Source organism: Lissotriton vulgaris, unplaced genomic scaffold (assembly GCF_964263255.1).
Source record: "Lissotriton vulgaris unplaced genomic scaffold, aLisVul1.2 SCAFFOLD_1232, whole genome shotgun sequence".
In the NCBI taxonomy this organism is placed as follows: Eukaryota; Metazoa; Chordata; class Amphibia; order Caudata; family Salamandridae; genus Lissotriton; species Lissotriton vulgaris.
In genome coordinates, this window is record NW_028247607.1 from 320,506 (window position 1) to 344,750 (window position 24,245).

A 24,245-nucleotide genomic window follows, 5' to 3' on the forward strand; every position below is an offset into this window, starting at 1 on the left:
ATATGCCAATCCAAGAAGGGCGTGGCTGAAGAACTTGTGCCGGCAACGAGGCGAGCCCATTGCAAACCGGCTGCTAACATGCATTAATGCATCTTAGTGTCACCTAGTAAATAGGGCAATATAATTTTCACCGCATTTTTTACTTTTTAAAAAAAAAATACCGCAAAATGGCATTTGTTAATATGCCCTCAAGCTTGCTATGACACAGCGGGAACCTCGACTCCCACCCTGCCATAGCAAACAGCAGTGTCCCGAGAGTAGACACCCTAAGATACAGTAGGAGCCGCTCCTGGGGAGTGGTGTTCCCCAAGACTTTCGACTGCTTCAGAATGGAGACCACGCGGCCTCCCTCTCAAAATATAAAAATCCTCGGTAGGTGGGACTTAGAGGGAACTTTGAGCTCCATCACACATTTATCTTCTAGCACCGAGGAATGGCGGTCCCTGGGCTACAGGGCCTCTCTGGACCCCCATCAAATGTAATATTTTAGACCCCGGGATATGGTCCTCCCAGGTACCTAATTTTTAAACAAGCACAGGAGCCCCTGCTTCATTTTTATTTGTATTACGGCGGATCCATGCACCCAACGCACATTTCTCCATTTTCCCCCCAAAAAAACACTTGTCCCACTATTTCCTAGCTCCTCACTTCTACCGAGTCACAAAATGGCTGCCAACAATTCCTGGTTTCGAATCTAAACAGCCACTTGACAGACGATTAGCATTCAGCGCGTGATCAGGAGGTGCACTTAAGAGTGTGCACAAGATGCGCGGATCCACCAAGGTCATCGATATATATGTGTTTTTAATTCTAATTTTCTCAGAAACTACTAAACAGACTTACACGATTTAAGCAAAAGGCACAAGTCTGAACTAAGGACTACCACTTTGCCAAATTTGGTGTATTCAGTTTGTAGCCGTGATGAACAATTCCTATGGAAAATTGCATAGTGAAAACACGTAATGGGACCCCCCTTTTTTCTCGGCCCCCGCTTCAAGTGCAATATTTTAGAGCCCGGTATTTCTCCTTCCCACGTAGCTAATTTTTAAACTTGCACAGGAGCCCACGCTTCGTTTTTATCTTTTTTAAGGGGCATCCATGCATCCAGCACACATTTCTCAGTTTTTTCATAATTGTTTTATTTTTAGGAACCCCCTAAGCAGGTCTATAGGGTCAAAATATTTCGTACCTACCCTTTTACACATTTTAAACACTTGTTTCACTAATTTCTAGATCCTTGCTTCTACAGAGGCACACAATGGCTGCCAACACATCCTGGTTTTGAATCTTCACAACCACTTGACAGCCAATCAGCATTCTGCACATGATCGGAACGATACGCTTTTAATGCACGCAAGATGCGCGGATCCACCGAGGCCATAGATATATATGTACTTTTAATTGTAATTTTGTCAGGAACTACAGAAAAGATTTACACCAAATAAGCAAAAGGTACTTGTCTGAACCAAAGACTACAAATTTGGTGTAATTACTTTCAGCCGTTCGGGCTGTAGCCGCGATGAATGGTACCTATGGAAAACTGGTGGGGAAAACATGTTTTGGGACCCTCCTTTTTTCTCAGCCCCCGCTTCACGGATCACCCCAAGACTTTCAGAGTAGGAGCGGACCGGAGCGCCCCACCAGTTTTGAAAATTTCACGAAGATTCGTCAACAGGTGCCAAAGTTATTCCAAACAGAATGTTGCGGATTTCCTATGGAAAATAGGTCCTAATTATAACTAACTACTGGCGACCGCAGTAGATAATATGTTTAAAGCTTGCACGTGAGTTCAACCAAACGAAAATAGTAGAAATACTACACCAGTTCAAGCTTGCAAATAAATCATTGACCAGTGTCACTTATTTTTTTTCAGCCTGGTATGAGCAAATATAAACCTGATTTTGCAATAAATATGCCATTTTTAAAACCAACATTCTTTTGTATTCATTGCAGCTTTAACTAAACTAAAGTTAATTACAGTCTTTGCAACTCATTTTTGTTTTCTCACTTACACCTCACCACTTGGCAACTGCCTTCAGTGGCACCCTTCTCTGAATTACCTGTCATAATATACACACACACACATACACACATATATTTATAGGTCTTTGTTTTTTGTGTTGCTATTACCTTTAACACCATTTATTATTCTTCACGAAACTTTCCAGAAAAGTGCAGCAGTTTGTGCATCAAATGTTTTGGAGTGATCTGTCAAGTGGGGGCTGAGAAAAAAAGGTGTCACAAAATCCCTATGAATTTTCCATAGATTTCTTTAAGAAGCGCTACAGCAAAAACTACTTAACAGAATTACACCAAATTTGCCAGGAAGCAAAATCTTTGTCTGCAGACTGTGCTTGTTGTGATTTGGTGTACATCTGTAGGTTTTGAGAAGGTAAGGTTAAAAAATATTTGTAAATGTGGATTTTGGGGTCAACAATAGACTTGTGAGAGTGACACAGGAGCAGAAATTTAAAAATAAGGTGTTCTGATTGGCCAAGGGAGCTTGTTTCCCCATAGGCCATCTCTTTTCCTTGGGAACGAGTGCTGTGATTGGCTGCCAACAACATCTGAAATATTTAGCTGATATCCCACCCTGCCCCCCAGAGGTCCCACGGGGGAGCCCAGAGGGACCCAACCAGGACCAAAATAAAAAGATCCAAGAGTCCTGTGGGATCACATAAAAAAAGGGATCAATAAATGCCCCCCTCCTCAGTCCATTTTTAGGTCTCGCCTGCCGATGCGCTTGCGCATTCGAGCTGGCGAGAGATATAGGGGCTTATCCAGAGTTTAACCAAAGTGGCGATTTGATGCAGTGCACGTGCGCTTTTAGGTCAATGAGCAAGCGAATTGAGTTAAAATGCGCATGCACAGCATCAAATCGCCAGCCATATGTTCCCCAGATTGGTGCCGCCAGCAGCTCTTCCCACTCCGCTCCGCCCCCTGCTGCATCAAAGCGTGCGCTCTGACTCAGCCATTTCTCCTCCCCTTTCAGTTTCATGGCCGCCAGGCCGTGTCCCCTGTTTTTTCCCCTACTTGTTTACTCTCTCGTCCTCTTCCTCTTGTTTCTCTTGTTTCTCTTGTTAACACAGCAGTCCGTGCGGCAACTGAGGGCTTCAGACATGCTACAATGCTTAGCTCATTATCGCCCAATCCCTTACCCTGTCCTTGCATGAATATGGCAGCTGTACACTTTTGTTTGGTTCTGCATATCAGCGTGGCAAACCGCATTTTATGTTTACATGTATCGGCATCGGATTCTTGCACTGCTGGCCCAGTCGGAAATGAGGGCTTCAGACATGCTACAATTCTTAGCTCATTATCGCCCAATCCCTTACCCTGTCCTTGCATGAATATGGCAGCTGCACACTTTTGTTTGGTTCTGCATATCAGCGCGGCACACCACATTTTATGTTTACATTTATCGGCATAGGATTCTTGCACTGCTGGCCCGGTCGGAAAGTGTTATGGTAACCATGTTGTTCCTGCTTACATTTTACATGCTTTACCTTAAGCAGTCCACGCGGACCCAGAGGGCTACAGACACACTACAATGCTGGCCTCATTTTTGCCCCACCTCCACCCCGTCCTTGCAAGAATATGGCAGTGGCCCACTTTAGTTTGGTTCGGCATATAACCTGTCCTTTCATGAATATGGCAGCTGCACACTTTTTTTTGATTCTGCATATCAGCGCGGTACACCGCATTTTATCTTTACATGTATCGACATCGGATTCTTGCACTGCTGGCCCGGTCAGAAAGTGTTATGGTAACCATGTTGTTCCTGCTTACATTTCACATGCTTTACCTTAAGCAGTCCACGCGGACCCAGAGGGCTACAGACACACTACAATGCTGGCCTCATTATTGCCCCGTACGTTTTTACCAAAGGGAGAGTAAGGGTATTATTAGGTATCTACTCCTTGAACCCCTAAATTATCTTACAAAAAACAAAGGAAAGAGTTATCACCAGGATAGAGAATACTAGAATAGAGTAAAATAAAAATGAAAGAAAAAAAGTTTTTTTCTTTTATAAGAAACCCCTCACTCACCGACCTGGTCGGTGACATGCTTCATCATCGGGGCCCACCCAAGTAGCCAAATAGTATATAGTAAATGAATAGAGATGAATGATTACCTGAAAAAAGTACTACCATTAATTGTGCTATGTTTTTTTGTTTCAGGTTTTTACACAGAACGCTGTAAGCTATAAAGATGCAACCGTTAGTACGCGTTAATCGCAGTGGAGGGTCTGGAAAGGGTGCACCTTAGCGTGTGCAGATCTCCCGTCCCCCCTAATTTTGGTCCTGAAGAAAACCTACAATCACACAAGGTTGAAACATGTCGACCACCTTTTAATCCACATATTGACACTACGTGGCCAATATAACCACAAAAAAGTATCTCACTAGCTTTTTAATTGTGTTACACTAGCTCCAGAATAAATTCTTTTGAAGAGCACATGATGTACACTTTTTAGGTTTAAAGTATTTTATTGCAGTAGGAAAAGAAAGGGGACAACATTACAAACAAATAACCACAGGTGCACCCCCAAATCAGTGTGCACAATACAACAGATGTGTGAAGGCAGTTTGTTCAGTGCGATGGGCACGTTCGTGCCAAAGTCTCACGGCTAGCGCACCTGTGGGTGGGAACAAAACAAAAGGAAGGAAAAAAGACAAACCCCCCCTCCTCCCGACCAACTTCCCCCCTCAACCCCCCAATTCCCCCCCCCACCCCCTGTACTGTGCCATCAACCTCTCGCCTTCTCACTGTGGCAGCTTGGTATCCATCCCTCCCTCCAACTGCTTACATGGCCAGTTCAGTCTGGCGGATCTGGCGGCGGCGTCAGCCGTAACAGTCTGAGATACCTAGGGCAAGTGATTTCCTTGAATTCCGATCTTAACAATGTGTGGAATGGCGCCCACAGCTCTTCAAGAGTGTCCACCTCCCCCGCCACCACCAGGGACAGCTTTTCCATGCCCAGGACTTGCCACATTCTGTGTAGCCAGTCAACAACAGTAGGAAGTGTGGTAGTGCGCCAGTGTATGAGTATGTTCTGTACTGCCGATCCCAGGGCTATCGCTGTCTGTCTACCTCTCTTAGACCTTAGTGGGTACATTAAACCATTCGGCAAGCCCAGTAGAACATAGGCGGGGAAGCAGGGTAATTCAATCCCAAAGCACTGGTCAATCTCATTCAGTACCTCCTCCCAGTAAGGAGTCAGCAGGGGACAGTCCCATAGTATATGAGTGAGCATGCCAGTCTGGCCGCAGTTGCGCCAGCATGTCTTGGGTATGGAGTGGTCCATGTCATGTAATTTCTCGGGGGTGGGATACCAATAAGTCGTAATTTTGGTGAAAGTCTCCGTGAGCCCAGTGTGATAGGCAGAGTGACGTGCCCGGTAAGACATGTGGTCCCATTCAGTGTGGCTCAACGTTCGACCAAGTTCTCGTTCCCACCGCTCCCTCCCAGGGTTGTAGATGTGAAAGGGGGGAGTTTGCAACATCTTGTAAAGGTCGGAAATAAGCTTGGCGTCCGATGAGCGAGTCACTAGCCAACGCTCATATGCCGTGATTTTTCGGTCCGCCCTAGCTCGCACCTGCGGCTGTAGCGCCCAGTGGCGCGCCTGCATATATCGCATGCGTTCCGTCTCGGGAAGGCCGTAGTCCCGTCGCAAGTCCTGGAAGGAAACTACACCCTCCGGGCCATACATATGAAATAAGGTGGAGCAGCGGGCCGCTCACCAGAGTTCATAGGCTCCCGACTCCATACCTGGGCCAAAGTCCGGGTTACCAACTATTGGCGTGAAAGGAGAGGGAAAAGTGGTAAGGTCATGCTTGACGGATACGGAGTCCCACACACGGAGCGGGACCCGTGTTACAAAGGACGCATAGAGGTTGGGGGGGCGGTGGGCCCTCCTCAGGAAGGGCACCTCCTGTAGCGTCCTGCCCGCCACCGCCTGGTCCTGAAACAACCAGTGTTTGTCCGATTCCCACCGGCTCCACTCCACTAAGTAGCGCAAATGAGCAGCTTGAAAGTACTTATGCAGGTCCGGTATCCCAAGGCCACCAGACACAGGCGCCAGCGTGGCAATGGCTCTCTTGATCCTAGGCTTACGGCCCTGCCACACAAAGCGTGTGATAGCAGACTGAGTCTGCGCTAGCCATCCCTTGGGCGGTTGCAGCGGGAGAGCTCGAAATAGGTACAGGACTTGTGGCAGGAGGGTCATTTTCACCGCAGCTACTCTTCCTAGCAACGACAACATGCCCCTGTCCCAGCGGGCCAGTTCCTCTTTCATCTTCGCACTTAAAGCCGTGTAGTTGGCCGTGACCATAGCAGGGAGAGAGGGCGCTAGGAGAATCCCCAAATATGGTATCCGGTCCCTAGACCAGCTCAGAGGAAAGAGCCTCTGTAAGTCAGCCCTGGTGGTGCTAGACAGCGAGATGTCATGGGCCGCCGACTTCCCAAGGTTTACCTTGAATCCCTCCACGGTCGCAAAGGTTTCCAGTTCTGCGATACACGCAGGCAATGACCTCTGAGGATCATCGAGCGTCAATATTACATCGTCCGCGTAGAGACTTAGAGCGTGATGGAACACCCCCATACGGACACCTATGACGTCGGGATTCTGGCGAACTCTTTGTGCGAATGGCTCCATATAAAGAGCAAAAAGCAATGGTGACAGTGGGCACCCTTGTCTGGTGCCTCGCTCTATTGGGAAGTGCTGAGAGCTGCACCCGTTCACCCTCACTACCGCGGATGGGAATCGATAGCAATTGAACACCAGGTGCCTGAACTTCTCGCCGATGCCAAATTTGCCCAGGACCTTCTCCAAATAGGGCCAATGCACTCTATCAAACGCCTTTTCCACGTCAATGGAGAGGAGCATACGTTCCCCGGGTATCCGCGAGGCCTTCTCCAGTATATGGGTCACCCTCTTAGTGTTGTCGACAGTCTGCCGGCCCGGTACAAACCCGGCCTGATCCGGGTCAACCATGCCCGGGAGGTGGAGCGCCAGACGTGCCGCTAGGATACTGGTGAAAATCTTCAGGTCTGTGTTCAAAAGTGAAATCGGTCAGTAGGACCCGCAAGCAGTCCGGTCCTTGCCCGGTTTCGGGATCACCGATACTGTAGCCTGAAGGAATTCCGGTGGAATAGCGCCCGGCTCAGAGAACGTGTTAAATAGGCGCGTTAAGAGTGGTGCGAGATCCTGACAAAAGGTCTTATAGAAGAGAGGGATAAAACCGTCAGGTCCCGGGGCCTTCCCGTTTTTGAGGCGGGAGATTGCCGTGACCACCTCCTCAATCCAAATCTCCCGCTCAAGATGTTGGGCCTGATCCGGCGTCAGGGACGGGAGCGACACCGACTCTAGATAGTCTGCTTCAGCTCGCGCTGAGGGGGGAACGCCGGCGTAGAGATCAGCGTAATAACCACGGAAAACTTCCGCGATCCGTCCATCCTCCGTGACCGTCCCTCCAGTGGGGACCGCTAGTTCCTTCACCCGGTGCTGTTGGTGCTGTACCCTGAGTTTGTGCGCCAGAAGCCGGCCGCACCTGTCTCCGCCGGTGTAGTACTTATGTTTCAGGCGAAGCACTGCGTACTCCGCTCTGTCCATGTCAAGCGCGGACAGGAGTTTCCTGGCGGCCTTCAGTTGCCTCCAGACACGGGGGGCACCCGTCTGTTGATGCACCTGCTCTAACTCTCGCACCTGGCGGGTAAGTTCGTCCTTCTTAAGCTGGCGATCTTTGTTCTCCGCCGAGGAGATGGCAATAAACTCACCACAGAGCACAGCCTTCAAGGCGGCCCATTGCGTCGCGCGGGTGGTGTCGTCGTTGTCATTAACACGTTGAAATTCCGCTATGGATTCACAGATCTGCTTCACCACCGATTGCTTATGCAGCAAAGTGTCCCTGAGGCGCCAGACCCCTCTCGAGGGAAACACCGGAGGCAGTCGGAAAGTGCCTTCCACCAGGGCATGGTCTGAGAGAGATAGGACCCCTATATCGGTGCTCGAGGCCAGTTCATACATCGGGCCCGTCACCAAGAGATGATCCAACCTTGCATATGATTTGTGGGCGTGGGAGTAATAGGAGTATGCACGAGTCACGGGGTGGAGGCGGCGCCACATGTCGTGCATATCAAGCTCCTCCAAACGGGTACGAACCGAGCCCGAAAGCTCCCCCGATTGTAGGCGCCTCTGCACCGACCTGTCCAAGGATGCATCAAAGACCACATTCAAGTCCCCCCCAAGCACAATGTGTCTGTCAGGAGTGGACGTCAGGTCTTCTAGTACCCTGTGTAGAAACTGATCCTGATGGTCATTGGGGCTATATATGGAGCCTACAGTAAACACTAAACCTCCCGCCTTGATCCTATACGCCAAGAGCCTCCCCTTCTGTCCCGCTACCTTTTGCAAGACCTCCCCCTTGAACCTCCTAGATATCATAAGCGCTACCCCTGCCGTCTTGGAGGCGCAGGAAGAGAAAAGCTGCGTGGGGAACCGTGGGGCCCGCAGCCTGTGACAATCTTTAGCCAGTAGGTGGGTCTCCTGCAGAAGACAAATGTCCACCTGTGAGTCCTCCAGAAGGGACAGCACAGCCCGTTGTTTAACCGGGTTATTCAGCCCCTTCACATTCAAGGTAACAATCTTAAGGGCCATCAGTGAGGGGAATACCAGAAACGCGTATCAAGGCGGGCAAGGCCCACCGGACATAACTCAAAGGCCACAGCAAGCGGCTCCAGCACACAGAGAAAGCAAACCACCCCGCAGCACAGTACAGTCCCCGAACCCCAAAACCCCCCAGCTGTGTGAATCCCCCCTCCCCCGGAACCCCACACTCCCAACCCCACACTCCCCCCTTCTCCCCCGCCTCCCAGTGAACCCCCAAACCCCGAACTTGCCCATCCAACTCCCCTACCCACCCCCCTCTCCCCAAACCATTCAAAACGCGTCATTGTCCCAGTACGGTCCTTAGCGGACAAGGCCGTGGAAAGTTGTTCTAGTGGACGTCCAGCCACCACCACCAGCACCCCCGCCACCCCCCACCCCCGGAACCCCCGCACCTGCGATGAAGATAGGCTACTGTAGACTCCCCCCGGAGCAAGTTCAGGCCGTCAAGGCCACATCGCCATTCGCCGTAGTCCTGGAGGCCTCCTGAATGGCGCTAGACATTTCTGCTCAAATTGTAGGCGAGTCAGGCCTCGCGGGTGGCGGGGATCGTCTCTCCCCGATCAGCTGCCAGCCATCTCGCGTGCTCCGCCTGCGGCGAGGCGCCGGGGTGTCCGTGTCTGATGCAGTGATTCCTAGTACCCTGCATACATCCTGGAGGGACCGGAGCTGGTGCAAAGTTCCATTCCATCGAAAAATCAGGCGGAAGGGATGCCCCCACGAGTACTGCGTGTCATGTTCCCTTAGGAAGTCCGTGGCAATCTTAAAGGCCTTCCGTTTCTGCAATGTTATCACAGACAGGTCCTGATAGAGAGCCACCGGGTGGTCTCTGAAGCGGAAAGGCTGCTGCCGCCGCGCCTCACGGAGAATCCGCTCCTTCAAGGGGAAGTCCGGTAAGAAGGCCAAAATGTCCGGGGGAGGCGCCGAAGCCCTGCGAGGCCGGCCAACTCTGTGCGCTCTGTCGATCCGAATCTGGAAGTCTTCGGACTCTCCTAGTATCTCACGGAACAGGGCTCCTAAGTAGGCGGCCGCGTCTTCACCTTCTTCGTTGGATGGAACACCTCGGACCCTGATGTTTTTCCGCCTGGACCTATTTTCAAGGTCCTCGGCGTGGGCTTGTAGATCGATCTGTTGGTCCCTCAGCCTCAGGACCTCCTGTTGCAGATGGGTGATTTCCTCATCCCTGGAGTGGCCAGCCGCCTCCACAGTGTTCACTCGCTCTCCCAGGGAGTCCACCTCTCTCCAGATTTCCCGGACCTCCCCGGCCACCTCCTGCTTCAAGGCCTGAAAGTCCTCCCTCAAAGAGCTGAACAGGGACTCCAGGAACGATCTAGTCACCGGGGGTTCCCCACTTTCAGCGCCCCGTGAGCTAGTCGGGGGACTCGGGCGGGCTGGGTCCTGTCTTGTCTCGGGGCGCCACGTCCCAGCATGTCCGGCAAAGTTCGATCGCCCTTCCTCTGCCCCCTGGCATTTGACATCGCGGAGAGGTGGGAATCACGAGAGCCCGCGGGCCGCGGTGAGTAGGTGCCACAGGCCGGGGCCACGGTCCAGCAGTGGGTGGCAGGTCACACAGCTCGTGCCGGCATGGGAGCACTCCCAGCGAGAAGCCCTCGTATGCCCCGGGTGAGGGTCGATGCAGCTGCTCCGCACCCGTTCAAAATGGCCGCTCGTTCCGGCTCGGGGAACCAGCGCCGAACTGGCGTAGTCCGACTCCCAGGCTATGTGTCGCGCTGCCCGATGCAGGGGTCCGGGGCCACCAGTGCATCTAGGCCCTCTCCGAGCAGTCTCTCCGGTGATCGCCCCCAAAACCACATCCGATGATTCCAGCTAGGCCCAGTTCCGGGGATCGTGGCAGTCCTTCCCCACTGGTCCACTCGAAGATCACACAGCCGGGGGCCAAGTTCGCAGATTGTGCGGCAGCCGGAGCCGGAGGTCGCGGAGGTGATCGAGGGCGCCGGAGGGCCCGGTCGCGCTCAGTAGCAGTCAGAGGAAGGGCTCTGGGACGGGCCACGTGGCGCAGGCCCCGCGGCCTTGCGTAGTTACTTCCTGCCGACTCCGCCTCCGCTTCCACCGTCAAGGCAGATCCGCTCCACCGATGAAGGCCGTCCCAGCACCTACCGGGGACGATTGCGGTATCGAGTCGTGTGCAAGCTGGTGGCCCGCCCCATTCTGCGGGCTCTCCTCGTCGGAACACCAAGGCCTCGAGATCCGTGGCTCCCGGGCCTCTCGACAAGTCCCTCGGCGGCCACCGCTTCAGCTGGTTCTCTAGCGGTACCGCCGCCGCCGCAGGGTAACTGAGGGCTGCGGACTGTTCCACACCACCACGGGGAGCACTGGATGCGTTTTCCGCTCGATCCGGGGGAGATCAGCGGTGTAGAGCGGTGCAGGGTTTCCAGGGGCTCGGGAGCTCATGGCAAGTGCGTCCTCTCAGCCCGCCATCTTGGCCACGCCCCCCGATGTACACTTTTTAACAAAAATCTTCAAAATTCTCTTTATTTTTCACTTCCTCACCACACATATAAAAAAAACACCAGCTCCGCTGCAATTGCAGGCGTCGTAGCACACCCGAGTGGCATTCGGCTACTTGGGTGGGCCCCGATGATGAAGCATGTCACCGACCAGGTCGGTGAGTGAGGAATTTCTTATAAAAGAAAAAAAACTTTTTTTCTTTCATTTTCATTTTTCTCTGTTCTAGTATTCTCTATCCTGGTGATTACTCCTTCCTTTGTTTTTTTGTAAGCTAATTATTGCCCCACCTCCACCCCGTCCTTGCAAGAATATGGCAGTGGCCCACTTTCGTTTGGTTCGGCATATCAGCGCGGCACGCCGCGTTTTATGTTCACATGTATCAGCATCGGATTCTTGCACTACTGGCCCGTTCGGAAAGTGTTAAGGTAACCATGTTGTTCCTGCTTACATTTCACATGCTTTACTTAAGCAAGAATATGGAGGCTGCCAACTTTTGTTTGTTTCTGCATATTAACGCGGCATGCCACGTTTTGGCTTTGCATGTATCAGTGTCTTCTTCTTGCTCTGCTGGCCCGATTGGAGTGTGTTAAAGTAATCATGTTATTGATGCTTACATTTCAGGTGCTTTTCTTTCGTTCTGTTATTTAATTAATCCACTACAAATGCACACGTACGTATGCGTGCGACCCACCGTAGTTCCGAAGTCTGCCTGGGTGCATGTCTTTTACGCAAAGAGTAAGTGCACAAAGGCACTCTGTGAGGAACGCACCTTTTAACAACACTCGAGCAGCATTCGCGCTCAGCTGCCATTTGCTCCTTTTATCGTCTGCCTCTTCCTTCCCCACTGCTTGTTATTTGAAGGATGCATGCTCCCCCCGCCAAGGGTCTTTAAACCCAACAAGCTGAGCATTCCTAATTCCTAGCCCTCCCCCATAAACGAATTCCATGGAGACAGAGCCCCAGGCTGGGAGAGTACAGTAGTGGGGCCGGAACATGGGGGCTGGGAGGAGGACGTTTGTGCCAGCAGCGAACACCAGGCAGTGTCACGTATTTTGTTAGAAAGGGTATCTTTTGAAAATATTGTTTTTCTCCTACCTTATTATGGTTACAAAATTCTAATTAAGTAGGGGAAGTACTTTTACTGTTTTAGCCAGGCTTCTCTTTGAGTGGGACTTTGGACAGCTGTTGAACGGATTATGGCACTTTACAGACCGCTCTAAATTTGGCAGATCGGAACTGTAAATTGCGGGTAAAATAATGGCACTACAATGCCCACCCACCTTTCCGGCTTCTAGTGAAGTAACAACCCATCGAATGAAAGGTCCATGGTCCCTCATTTGACCACTTTGGATTTAAAGGATACCTGTTAAAACCCTGCATTTAGTATATCTTTTTCGTCAGCATGTTTCATGTGATTTTTGCAGCGCCCCGATGCTCACCGGCGGTGCTGGTTCATAGTCATTGTAATAGGTGCGTTGGGGTCGAATGAGGTCATTCAGAGTCAGAGCTACACACTTTCCTTTAACACACCCTCTCCAAATCGCCAGCCATCTGTTCACCAGCTTGGTGCCGCCAGCAGCTCTTCCCGCTCCGATCCGCCCCCTGCTGCATCAAAGCGTGTGCTCTGACTCAGCCATTTCTCCTCCCCTTTCAGTTTCACTGCCACAAGGCCGTGTCTCCCCAGTTTGGTGCCGCCAGCAGCTCTTCAAAGGATTTCTCCTCCCCTAATTATTCACGGCCGGCCGTACTTTCACTTTCACGGCCGGCAGGCCGTGTCTCGTTTTTTTTTTACTTCTTCATGGACTCCTCCCACCCTCCCTACTCCTCCCACCCTCCCCACTCTTGCTGGTATGTCTTTGACATGTACGTGGTTTCTTATACCCTACTTTACCAATTTTTTTGTTTTCAACACATTTCTTCCAGTCTTTCCCTTTCTGTTCTCCTTATTCATTAAGCGTTTTCCCCAAGTTTTCTGTCAGCCATGTTACTCTCTCATTATCCTTTGAATATGTATACTTTTTATTATCCTCCGTTTCTATTATCCATCCGCTGATTTACTTTTTCTTCTATTATTATTGTCTCCTGTTCTCATTTTCTTCTGGTCCTCCTATCTTTCAGCATCTCACCATTTACATTTTTCTTACTATCTTTTACCCCATCCCTTTTTAAGTATACCGTTTTTAGGAACTGGAATAAAAAAAACGATATAAGGTGAATGTTATATCTTGTGTTTCCCTGCTGCTCAGCTTGTATGTATGACGTGTGGAATGTTAGATGATTGGAATGTTGGTGTGCTGTGAATGTCAGTTGAGTGAGGGCTGAGCAGCAGGACAGCTGCTCCTGATGGGGTTATCGCTATAACTTATTACTTAATATCATAACTAATAAAGTAACGTAAGAACCTACAGTTCCAGCTTCTTTCTGATTACTTCATTTGGCGACATTTGGTGATCACTGTCAAGAAGAATCTACACGTGCAAATTAAAAAGAAAAGAAAAGAGTGAAACGGTGAAGAGAAATAAAAAGTGAAAAGAGTGTAACTGGACTGTAAAAGAACATCGTTGGAAAAGACCAATTTCGAGGTAAATGACTTTTATCTGATGAAGTATGCATGTTTCAAACGTTGTCTGGCACAAAAAGGAAGAACCCCATCAGTGACCTTGCCATCGGTCGCCCTGATACACAGGTGTGCCAGATAAATGTAATTCAAGAGATAAAATTCAGCTGTAGTCTTTAGTTGTTTAAAAGTTGACTGTTTGTTCGGGGGCATGAAATCGAGCCTCGGAGAAGAGTGAAGGGCATTTGTCTGCAGTTTAACGATTTGGGAAAGTAAGAGTTTCGAGCCTGGGAGAAGAGTGAAGGGGATTTTCAGCTGTTAAACGATTTGGGAAAGTAACTGCCTCAGTAGTGTTTACATTTAAAGACGAGCTGCTGCTGTGAACGATTTTGAGGAAAACTAAGCGAGCACAGACTGCACTTGGATTTCTTCGTGCCTATCTTTTATGTCAATCTTAAGTGACCGACAGAATTGTGCTGCAGTGGAATCCCGACTGTCCGGTGTTTTCATATAGTTTTCCTATTTTGTGCAGCTGAATGAGAGTGTGATTTTTACAAGCGCAACATACAGTTAGTTTAGTGCGTCATTTGAAACGGGGCAGTAACGCTTACCACGAGACTCTGTTGCCTGGAGAAATGCTGCCATCATCATCCTTTGTGGGTCAGAAGCCGCAGCTCCTGGTGACTCATTCAGTTACGTGCTGACGTCTTCGCGTCTCTCTCAATTACGCGATTGCAGCCATTCGTCTTTTCACAGCAACAATGATGGTTGCCTAGTAACGAGAAGGGAGCATGGAGAAGAGAGGCGGCGTGATCTGTTTACTTTTCGTGAGCAAACACCGAAGCAGTTTTTGGTGAAGGAGAGGCAGTCCATGAGGCCTTTGTGCGTCTACAGCGGTTTTGAGGGTAACGTTTGATTCTAGGAGCGCGTAGAGAGCCTGCATGGGTTGAGACAGTCGGGGCTCAGGAAAATAATTGTGGTAATAAGTGAAAAGGTAAATGGAAGCTGCAGCGTAATAATCCAACACTGCTCAGGGAAATCAATGTTAAAATGGCCAGTTCCACAGATGAAAACTGTTTTGAGGAGCTAAATGGGCTCAAGTTATAGGAACTGCATAGAGGTCCAAGACACTGCACCAGAAATGACTATTTAAGGAAAGTGCCCTGTAATTGCGACTGAAGTGATTATATAAAGGAAAATGTCCCAGAAACTGCACCAGAAGTGACTATAATAAGGAAAGTGCCACTGCAACTGCACCTGAAGTGACTTTAAAAAAAACGGAAAGTGTCCCAGTGCTCGGAACGCTACTGGAAATATATGAATGTGTCGCAAGTACATATTTGTGTCAATGGTCTCAGGTCTTCTCCACTATAGGGTTTAGGTTTTATTAAGGTGTCATGTATGGGTGGTAAGCCTTTCATTTGTTTGTGTTGTGTCTCAAAGCGAGTGTTAAGGGGGGTATGTGGCATAGGGTGACCCCTTGATTGTGTTGTTTGGTGGTTGGTATTTAGATCACCAAGAGATCGATGATTATCTCGAAAGGAGTTGTTCCACAACTTGTGTTGTGTGCAAGTGTGTCTAGAGGTTAGGCGACTCATTAGCTCATGTTTGTGGGGGCTATGTGGTATATGGTCACCCCTTGGGTGTGTTGTTAAGGTGTTGATGCTAATTTAACAAGAGTTGTTCCACAACTAGTGTTGTGTGTGAGTGTGTCCAGATGTTAGGCGACTCATTAGCTCCTGTTTGTGGGGGCTATGTGGTAAATTGTCACCCCTTGGTTGTGTTTGTGTGTTAATGCTAATTTAACAAGAGCTGTTCCACAACTAGTGTTGTGTGTGAGTGTGTCTAGATGTTAGGCGACTCATTAGCTCACGTTTGTGGGGGCTATGTGGTATATGGTCACCCCTTGGTTGTGTTGTTTGGGGTTGATGTTTATTTCAGCAAGCTTTGTTCCCAATGGGTGTTGTGTGCGAGTTGGCGTCAGGTTGTTGAGCCACTTATTAGCTTGTGAACAAGTTGTTTGCCGCATATGTCCAGTTTGGGTGTGTTGTGTGCACGTGGTTTCCCGGCTACATAAGTGCTTGTTGTATGCACGTGTGGTGCTGAGGTGTGCTTGGTGTGTGTGTGTGGTTTCCCGTAGTATGGATGAGTTATGCGAGTACTTGTTCTTAGTCTATGGTGTGTGCCTTGTTTCCTGATGTTTGTTGCGTTAAGTTTGTTCCTTTGTGTCTTGCTTGTTATAGTGGTCTGGCCAACTTGTATAATTAGTGGCATAAGGATGTAGGATGAAGATAGTTGTTCATTTCAGGAAGTAATGCGGTTCGGGATGTGTTAGAATATTTGTTGCGGGATGTGTTAAAATATTTTGTTTGTGTTGTCCATTTGTACTTTGGTGCACTGTTTTAATATCCTTGACTATGTGTACTAAAGTGCATTTTATTGACAACTATTTTTATTGCTTTATGCAATTGTACCCATAACGAAGGGAGATATGTTATATCTTGTGTTTCCCTGCTGCTCAGCTTGTATGTATGACGTGTGGAATGTTAGATGATTGGAATGTTGGTGTGCTGTGAATGTCAGTTGAGTGAGGGCTGAGCAGCAGGACAGCTGCTCCTGATGGGGTTATCGCTATAACTTATTACTTAATATCATAACTGATAAAGTAACTTAAGAACCTACAGTTCCAGCTTCTTTCTGATTACTTCAGTGAACATACCACAGTTTCCTCTGCTCTGTCATTGTGTCCTAACATCCCACGCACTTGTGCCTGCATGTAAAATCAATCATCTCGCTGACGTAGAACAGACCCTTAACACACCTGCTTAGGCCTTAAAAGATCACACCCGTTTTATGTCCCGGTCCCCTTTTTACTCACAATCACAGGCACCAGCACCAGCTCAATTATTGCTTCTTAATAAGACTGCAAGTGCGCTAAAAATGCCAAATTCTCAGTTAACGTATGAAAGGACCGATTCCCAGAGTTCTTGGCCAGCATCTGTGTTTGAAGTTACTACTCGATTCTCGTACCCAAATCACAATCCTTCCCTTTGAAGCCCAGCAGCGAGTGTTGTTGCTATCACTAGTGCAGCAGGTGCAGTGGCACTGACGCCGAGTGGTTAGCAACTCCCGCTGCAGCCCCGTCCTTGCTGCATTTTAGTACCCACATGGTGGGCAAGTGTTACCCTTTTCTTTGGTTGCATAAGGTAGCATGGAACTTAAGTTGTGCTTGCGCACTTCTGGTGTTCTGGGAATGGACACTCGTGTACTAGCTATGCGCTTTAGACGTGTTTTCATTCATTCCAGTATTTTGCACTAAATGCAGGTGCACTGTCAACTTGCCAACGCTGAAAAACGGGGTGCTGTAGCGGGCTTGACTTGCACAACACCGCACCTCATAGCTCACACGTGTGATCTTGTGCAAATGCATCCCATAATCCACACACTGGTTCAAGAGCAGTTGGAAGTCTTTCAAGGCATTACAGGTACATGATGTGGTTCACGCTGTTCTAAATCTTCTCCACGTTTTATTTGGTCATTGGTGGTAAACCTGTGCTGAAAAAGAAATAATTTTTGTGTTTTAAAATGTAATTTTTCAATGAGCAACCAAACACGTCGTCTTTCAAGTGCACCTGCAACCAGCGGCACGAGTGTCCTTCCTGTGTCGACTTGTAGTTAGTTCGCGAGCGAGGAGCGGCCACCTAGTCCTCACTCTAACACAATAACTGCCTCTTTTAACATATACACTGGAGGATGTGTCTACTGTTTTTTTACTCGGGGAAACAGCCGTTCTACGGCGTTTACCTCTAACCCGCTGTATTTTCACCGACATGTCGTGGGAGTATTCATTTTGGGCGTTAATGTTCAACGCTGCATTAACCGCTTTTCAGGACTACAGGTGGGAGCACACCTATGGTAAATAGATAATTACATTACAACGGTGTCATTTTCATGGACACTTATTTGGATCTGTCAAATAAACAAACAAGGATTTTCTTTTTTACTTTTCTTAAGTCAGAGCTAGGAGTGTGCACATTTCAGCGAGTTAGAAAAGACAAATGCTTCCATGGGTTGTTTGAACAATCTGCTCGCGTATGACCTTTTAAACATTGTAGCATTCCGTCATTTGTATGGGGCCTTGCAGCGAGTTTCCAATTACAATGCTTCCCTGGCATTCCCTTTCTGAAAATAGCCAGCTCACGTATGAGCTTTGATGTAAAATTGCAGCATTGTAGCCGGCATGATTTAAGATTCTGAACTGGTAACTGCCACTCTCGCTTAGTAAATTAGACTTCAAACATTTGTTCTCTTGTGCCTTCAACATGATAAGCCGGCTCGGCAGTGAACTTGCAAAGTAGACAAACTCGTTTGGCTCAATTCTATGCGAGGGACATTGACTTTAGGAACAGAATTGAACAGATTAGGCAACGCTTACTTACAGGGGAAAACTAAACATGTACCTTTACTAATGCTATAGATGTAACATTTGCTAATTTTTTAACTATTGCCATTTCTAATAACAACATTAATACTTTTGTATTTTGAAAAACATAAACAAAAATTAAAAAATATTTACATTTTCCACACCAAAAGCTCAAACTTTTCTATTGCGAGGCCTATTGCATTCCAATGCTTGTTTTCCCGGGGTACCCATCGCCTTGCGCAAGTTACCTTTAAGGGGAGGAGGTGTGCAGCCATTCTCCCTGAGCCATAATTTGCCCTACATCCCCCAAGGACCAATTTAAATATGTTGGGGAGTGGACTTGCAGCCCACCTACACAAGTATATTCAGTCACAAGTACTCCATCCTTCAGAGCTCTATATATTTTACAGGGGAGAGGGTTACACAGCAAAGGCCCTGGGTACCCTATGCCCATCACATACATCAAAAGGGAGGGGTCAGTGGGGCCCCCTTCTCTGGACCTTTCATGTGCCCAGAGACCTCCTCCTCCAGGGCTGGCTCAGCTGCTGCGTCCACCAGGAGATAGTAGTTTGCCTGCCCACACTACTGCAGCTTGTGTGTGCTCCCATCTGGTGGGAGCATTTTCACATCTCCCACCAAAGGGGTGCAAACACATAGGTGTTCCCAGCAAGTGGGAGCTTTAAAAAGGTTCTTGCCAGCTGGGAGCAGACTTATGATCTCTTTCCTTCCCAGCACTAATGCAGGCAGAGAAATAGAACAAGATATTGCTCCCACGCAGAGGGAACAGCATTAATAGCTTCCCCATATGGGTGGGAGCAATGCTGGCTCTCACACCATGTGGGGAATGTGCTGGGGCCACATGGGCCCTTGAGCAGCCCTGTGGCCCCCAACTTTGCTAGTTAGGTTAATTTTTGGTGACACCATTGCAACGCATTGCCAAATCTGCAGCCTCTTGTTTAGTCTCATATTTCAAAGTTTGCCTGGAAACCTGTGAATTGGCTGAGAAAGATGTTGTAGTACGTGAAACAGCAAATTGCATTAATTATAAATTAAGCACCCTACTTTAAATTATCTCAATAAAAACAGTGAATACCGTATTGTTTGGTCAGCAATGACATTTCATTGCTGAGAAGGTGTCTTCATTAGTGCCAGCCCACACCTAATTATGAGTGTGGGGGCTCCTTTTTAATAGCATCTTAAAACATTTCATTATATTTCTCACCTGTGTTGTTTTCCTTCGTTGCCAAAGCTTCTGATATCTGCTGCTGTAAATAGTGAAAGAGGATCAAGAGTTGCAGCCATATCTGATACAAAGCTGCCCACAAAGAAATCCACCAGAACCAGTGGTTACCTGTAAAAATAAGTACACAATCATGTGTGAACATGCATAAGCATGAGCGTATATAGTTTTGATTCCTGTTGTGAGAAATTGGTTTAATAGTTGTAAAGGATGTGAGTCTTTCATAAATAATAACTCAGTAACTTTTTTTTGCTGAGAACCCCACTGAAGCACTTCACTCTCCAAGGGTAGCCAAGCAGAGCAGTTCAATGCCTACTCAGAAGAGTCGGTCTGGGTTAATATTCCCAGCTTTGTTGTATGCAACAGCAGCATTGTCCACTGAGTTTTTTCTTATGAAAAGGAATTGTACTTCAATATGCACACACTATTAAATAATATGTATGAATGTTCAAATATGTACAATAAGAAGATTGAAAGACCTTTGGTGGCACCCTCAAAAGAGTTCTAAATGCTCAGAAGCATGAACCCAGTAGCCACAATATCACATTATCTCTACGTATGGTAAATACAATATACAGGAGTGTCACTATGATAAAGTGAGGCCTACTGGCTTTTTCAGCATGTCACAACATTAATCAAAGCAGAGCTATGTCATAATACTCAAATACAACCCTATTGAAATAAAATGGAAATGTTACCTGCATTCAATACGATTTATTGTAATATAAAACTGTTGGACATGGCCCTTTTCCCCAAAAATGTTTCGCTTTTTGCCCTCCTAATTGGAAATGTTTCCCCCATGGTTATAAAGCTGTATAGGCCATGTGTGGTGTGAGACGCCTTGTTAATATGTAATGTCATGCAATGGTGTGAGCACGTGTCAATTTCCCCCATTGTAAAATGTACCCTGGTGAAAGGTTGTGTTTTTAAAATGGATGCCCAGGCTATGTGTGTGCCACCTGACTGCAGGAGGTTAGCAGTCTAGTCGTTAGGTACCCAGCCACCCCTAGCTCTTGGAGGGAAGCCTGGCACCAAGGGTGCTCTACTCCTCCCCCTGAGCCAGGTTAGACCAGATTGTCACCACATTCTAGAAGGTTCTGACACTGACTGGGAGGAGGGTATAAGTAAGGGGGATGTGCTACCATGCAGGGAGACAGAGCTGGGACAGGAATGCGAGGGGACCTGCTGTGAGGGGATACCGCCACTTGGGCCTGTGTGCTGGACCCTACACCCATCCAGAACCCCCCTACTGTCCCCAGGGCTTGTAAAGCCCCACTTCAGGAGTTCAAGGCTGCTGTGTGGGAGGAGGGCCACGCTGCAGTGGGGATGGTGAGAGCCTACCACCCTGCTTTGATGATGCCCCCACTACCTGTTGACCTGGCCCATTAGTGCTACTGCTCTGTCCCCAGGGCCCCTGAGGAAGGAGGGCCCCCCAAAGTCCCGGAAGCTGTGGGACCTTGCACCACGCCAGCGCTGCGTGAAGAAGCACCCTGAATAGGAATGAGTGCTGAGGACAGGACCCCCCCCCTCAGGAGGTGAGGAGAGTTATCCGGGGACCCCTGGGCCTGCTGCTGGGACTGTCGCCCCCCCCATCGTTGTGTGCCTGTCAAGCACATACTCATGAAGCTGTGGCCCCCTAGGAAGTGCTGTGCTGCAGAAGCGCTGTATGAGGAGTGTGCCCCTAAGGAACTGCTGTGTTGCTGAAGCGCTGTGGCCTGTGACTGTTGTGGCCCCGGAAGCGCTGCTGGCCCTTCAAGCGCCGTGGGCACCGAAAGCACTGTGCCCCTGGGAGCCCCTCGGGCCCTGGAAGCTGTGAGGCCCGAGAGAGGAGCTGGGTGCCGTGAATAGTGCTGTGGTTGCCTATCCCACGTGTTTGCGCCCTTTTGCTCAGGAGATAGCGCCGCGGGAGCCCACCCCGCGTTTTGGCACGCTTATGCTGTATGTGGAAGAATTACCAAAAAGGATCCTACCCCTTATTGCTGCCGTCCTCACCGCCACAGCCCGGGGAGTGTTGGCGCTGCCTCGCGCCGGTTTTACATAGCCAGATATCACCGCCGCGGCCCGGCGCTACGTAGAGGAGTTCCCACGTTGCCATCATTGTCGCGGCGGCCCCGAGTGATGAGAGGGCCGCCGGAGTGAGGAGAGGGCCGGGGCGCCCGGGTGACGTTACCAGCCGCGCCTCCAGCCCGCCGCACACGGATTGGCCCGTGCTGCCGCGCCCCCTGAAGGCCGCGCAAGGATTGGCTGCCAGAGGAAGGGAAGGCGACTGGGTGAAGCCGAGGGGTGAGAGGCGTCGGTGCGGGGCCCCCACAGTCTGGAGGGAGCCCCGTGGGAAGCAACCGAAGCAGGAGTCCACCTTGCCGGTCTGTGCCCCCGCAAGAAGATCGGCATGCCACTGGGAGGGCTCCGTGTGCAGAGGGAGCCCTGCCGTCGGGAGGATGCCCGGGACCCGGGAGGAACCAGCACGAGCGCTCGGAGAACAAGCGAGTGCCCCAGGGAGAGCCAGAGGGACCCGGGTGAGGAGCTAAGCTGCCCACCGATACGGAGCGCGAGAGAGGGGGCATTGAGACACGTGTCGGTGCCTGCCCTCCCCCCGCCTTGCGTGAGAGTCCCCGAGGACCCCGCAGAAGAGGTTTAGAGCCTGCAGGAGAAGATCGCGTGAAGCCTCCTGACCGCCCCCCTCGACAAAGCGGCCAGCATTGTGGTGAGAGCCCGGAGCCAGAAGGACATCCCAAGGAGCCCAGTTAGTGGGGGCTCAGCTACGTGATGGTTGGGGGCTGGAGTCAGGGCACAGGGCCTGTGCTCGCCCCCCTTCTCTTGGGAGTCTGCTGTTGGGCCCTGGTGGGCCCGCAAAGGCGTCCGAACTGGGCAAGAGCCCGCCTGAAGTACTGAGTGACCATCTGTTGTGGATATTTAGGCCTACCCCCCCCCCTGAAACGTTGCCTAACTTTTTGATGCAAAGTTACCCCCAAAAGTGTTGCCTAATTTTAGGGATGTGGAGGGGACTGTCACTGGCGCCCCGGGTTACATGAGGAAGGTATATGCCCCAGGGGGCTCCAAAGAGTGGTTGATGCCCCATGGTGGATGATTATGCTAGCCCAGACCCAGCTGAATTAAATGTTTCTACTTACCTAATGAGATGGTTATTCTCTTGGCCTAATGAGATGTTGCCTGTTGCCAATGTTATTGATGCCCATGGTATTGCTCAGGAACTATGCACCATGTGTTATTGTTTCCCCTGAGGTGCCCATGGAAGAGTTCATGCCTCACAAGCTCCGCCTGATGTTTCTATCCACAGGGTTATGGTGGCGGAAGCCTTGCTGTTTTATTACAGGTGTTCCTGGCCCATGAGTTAGGGCCAAGCCTTATGGGAAAGCTGGGCGCTTAGGTTACTGCGCCCCCTGCCCAGGATCAGTCGTGTCCTGTTGCCAATGTATCCTGATGTTTCATACCTGTTGGTTGAGCTGACGCTGCTTCCATGCTAATGAGAAAGCTTTGAGGTTTTATTACAGGTGTCCTGCCTCAGAGCTTAGGCCTAGGCCGGATGTTCATGCTGAGAGCTCATGTATTTTTACAGGGGTGATGTTGAAGTTATAATGCCTGATATGCGTTCATGCTTAATGTCCCACTCCAATTGATAACTTGGTTTTTATTTCAGCTCTGGACACCCATGAACTGACTTACCTTTTTCTTCCCCATTCTCCTTGTAAATAATCCCCCTGGAATCCATTGCCCTGGCACCCGTTGGTGCCCTACTGTGATTACTGGGTGTTACTCTTGCATATTTGGTACAATACAACAGTTATTCTTCTTTTATCCGAACTGGTGTTGTGCCTCTTTTGTGGTGTGCCTGGTGTGTCATCTGTGGGTACTGCGGGGATACTTCACATGTCCTCAGGAGTTTGGCCTGCCCGCTCTGAACCATGCTACCCCCTGTAGAAGTGGCAACACCATTTCTTACAAAAACCTTGAGTTGGCAGTGTTCAACATTGCCAATGAAGCATTTGTGAAACACTTCAAGGTATACATAATAGTGCATGACTCATTTAGAAAGTTCAAGTTCTTCGAGGCTCATCAAGGTAACCTCCTGGAGTGTGCTCATTAGTCACAACTGTGCGTTAAGTTGTTTTTTAAATAAGCCACATTTTCTTTTTATTCCATAATAATATACACATTTAAATATTTCAGTGATGTAGGCCAGGTATAATTGCAATACCTTATATTTAAGGAATTTGGTGGCACAACCAGTTAATTTCATATTAATTCATAACAGCCCAATTTTTCTTGTGTCTATATGGGCACCTTCTCGACCTGCATATGGGTTCATCCATCTTTATCTCCAGTCCATTGCCTGGCATCGATCTGAGTTGTGTTCACAGAGATCCAGACTAGAAACATTTCTATTTTGGAAATTTGGGTGCCCAGGCTCACCAAGGTCCTATCACTTTTGATTCCCAGGTCGTCCATCAAGCCCAGGAGTCCAATTTGCTGCATTAGGTAAATAGGGCTTTCTGTCACTAGAGACAGGGACTGAAACATTCCCCCCGGTAGAGGGAAATCCTTGGGTGGGACCAGTTAATGTTATTGAAGTCTGCGTATTCCCCATCACAGCTGGGACAAGCAGCTGTGTGAGAAGCGCTTTTGTGCCTTCATAGCATGTAAGTATCAGAACTGAATTAATCAAAGCTTGGCTGAGATGCCTAGTTCCCTTGGTTCTATAGGGGTCTCTCTCCACCTACTGTCCTCCATGGGGCCAACCCATGACTCCCATTTATATCTACCCAGGGTATGCAGCTCAGGGTAATGAGCAGACTCAGTACCCATATTTTATTGATTTGTGGGATACCACTCTGTCCCAGAGGTCACATGAATAGTTTGGCCTCCATGG

The 24,245-nt window shown here is 49.2% G+C and overlaps 1 protein-coding gene across 2 annotated transcripts in view; it reads right to left on the bottom strand.

Moving 5' to 3' along the window:
* LOC147665134 (GTPase IMAP family member 4-like) overlaps positions 1–24,245 on the bottom strand; it is a 101,804-nt gene that overhangs the window by 61,638 nt on the left and 15,921 nt on the right. For both annotated transcript variants that reach the window (XM_086949742.1, XM_086949741.1), the window contains exon 5: positions 19,340–19,468. In XM_086949742.1, the coding sequence (XP_086805868.1) occupies positions 19,340–19,468 (129 nt within the window). The remainder of the gene's footprint in view (positions 1–19,339; positions 19,469–24,245) is intronic.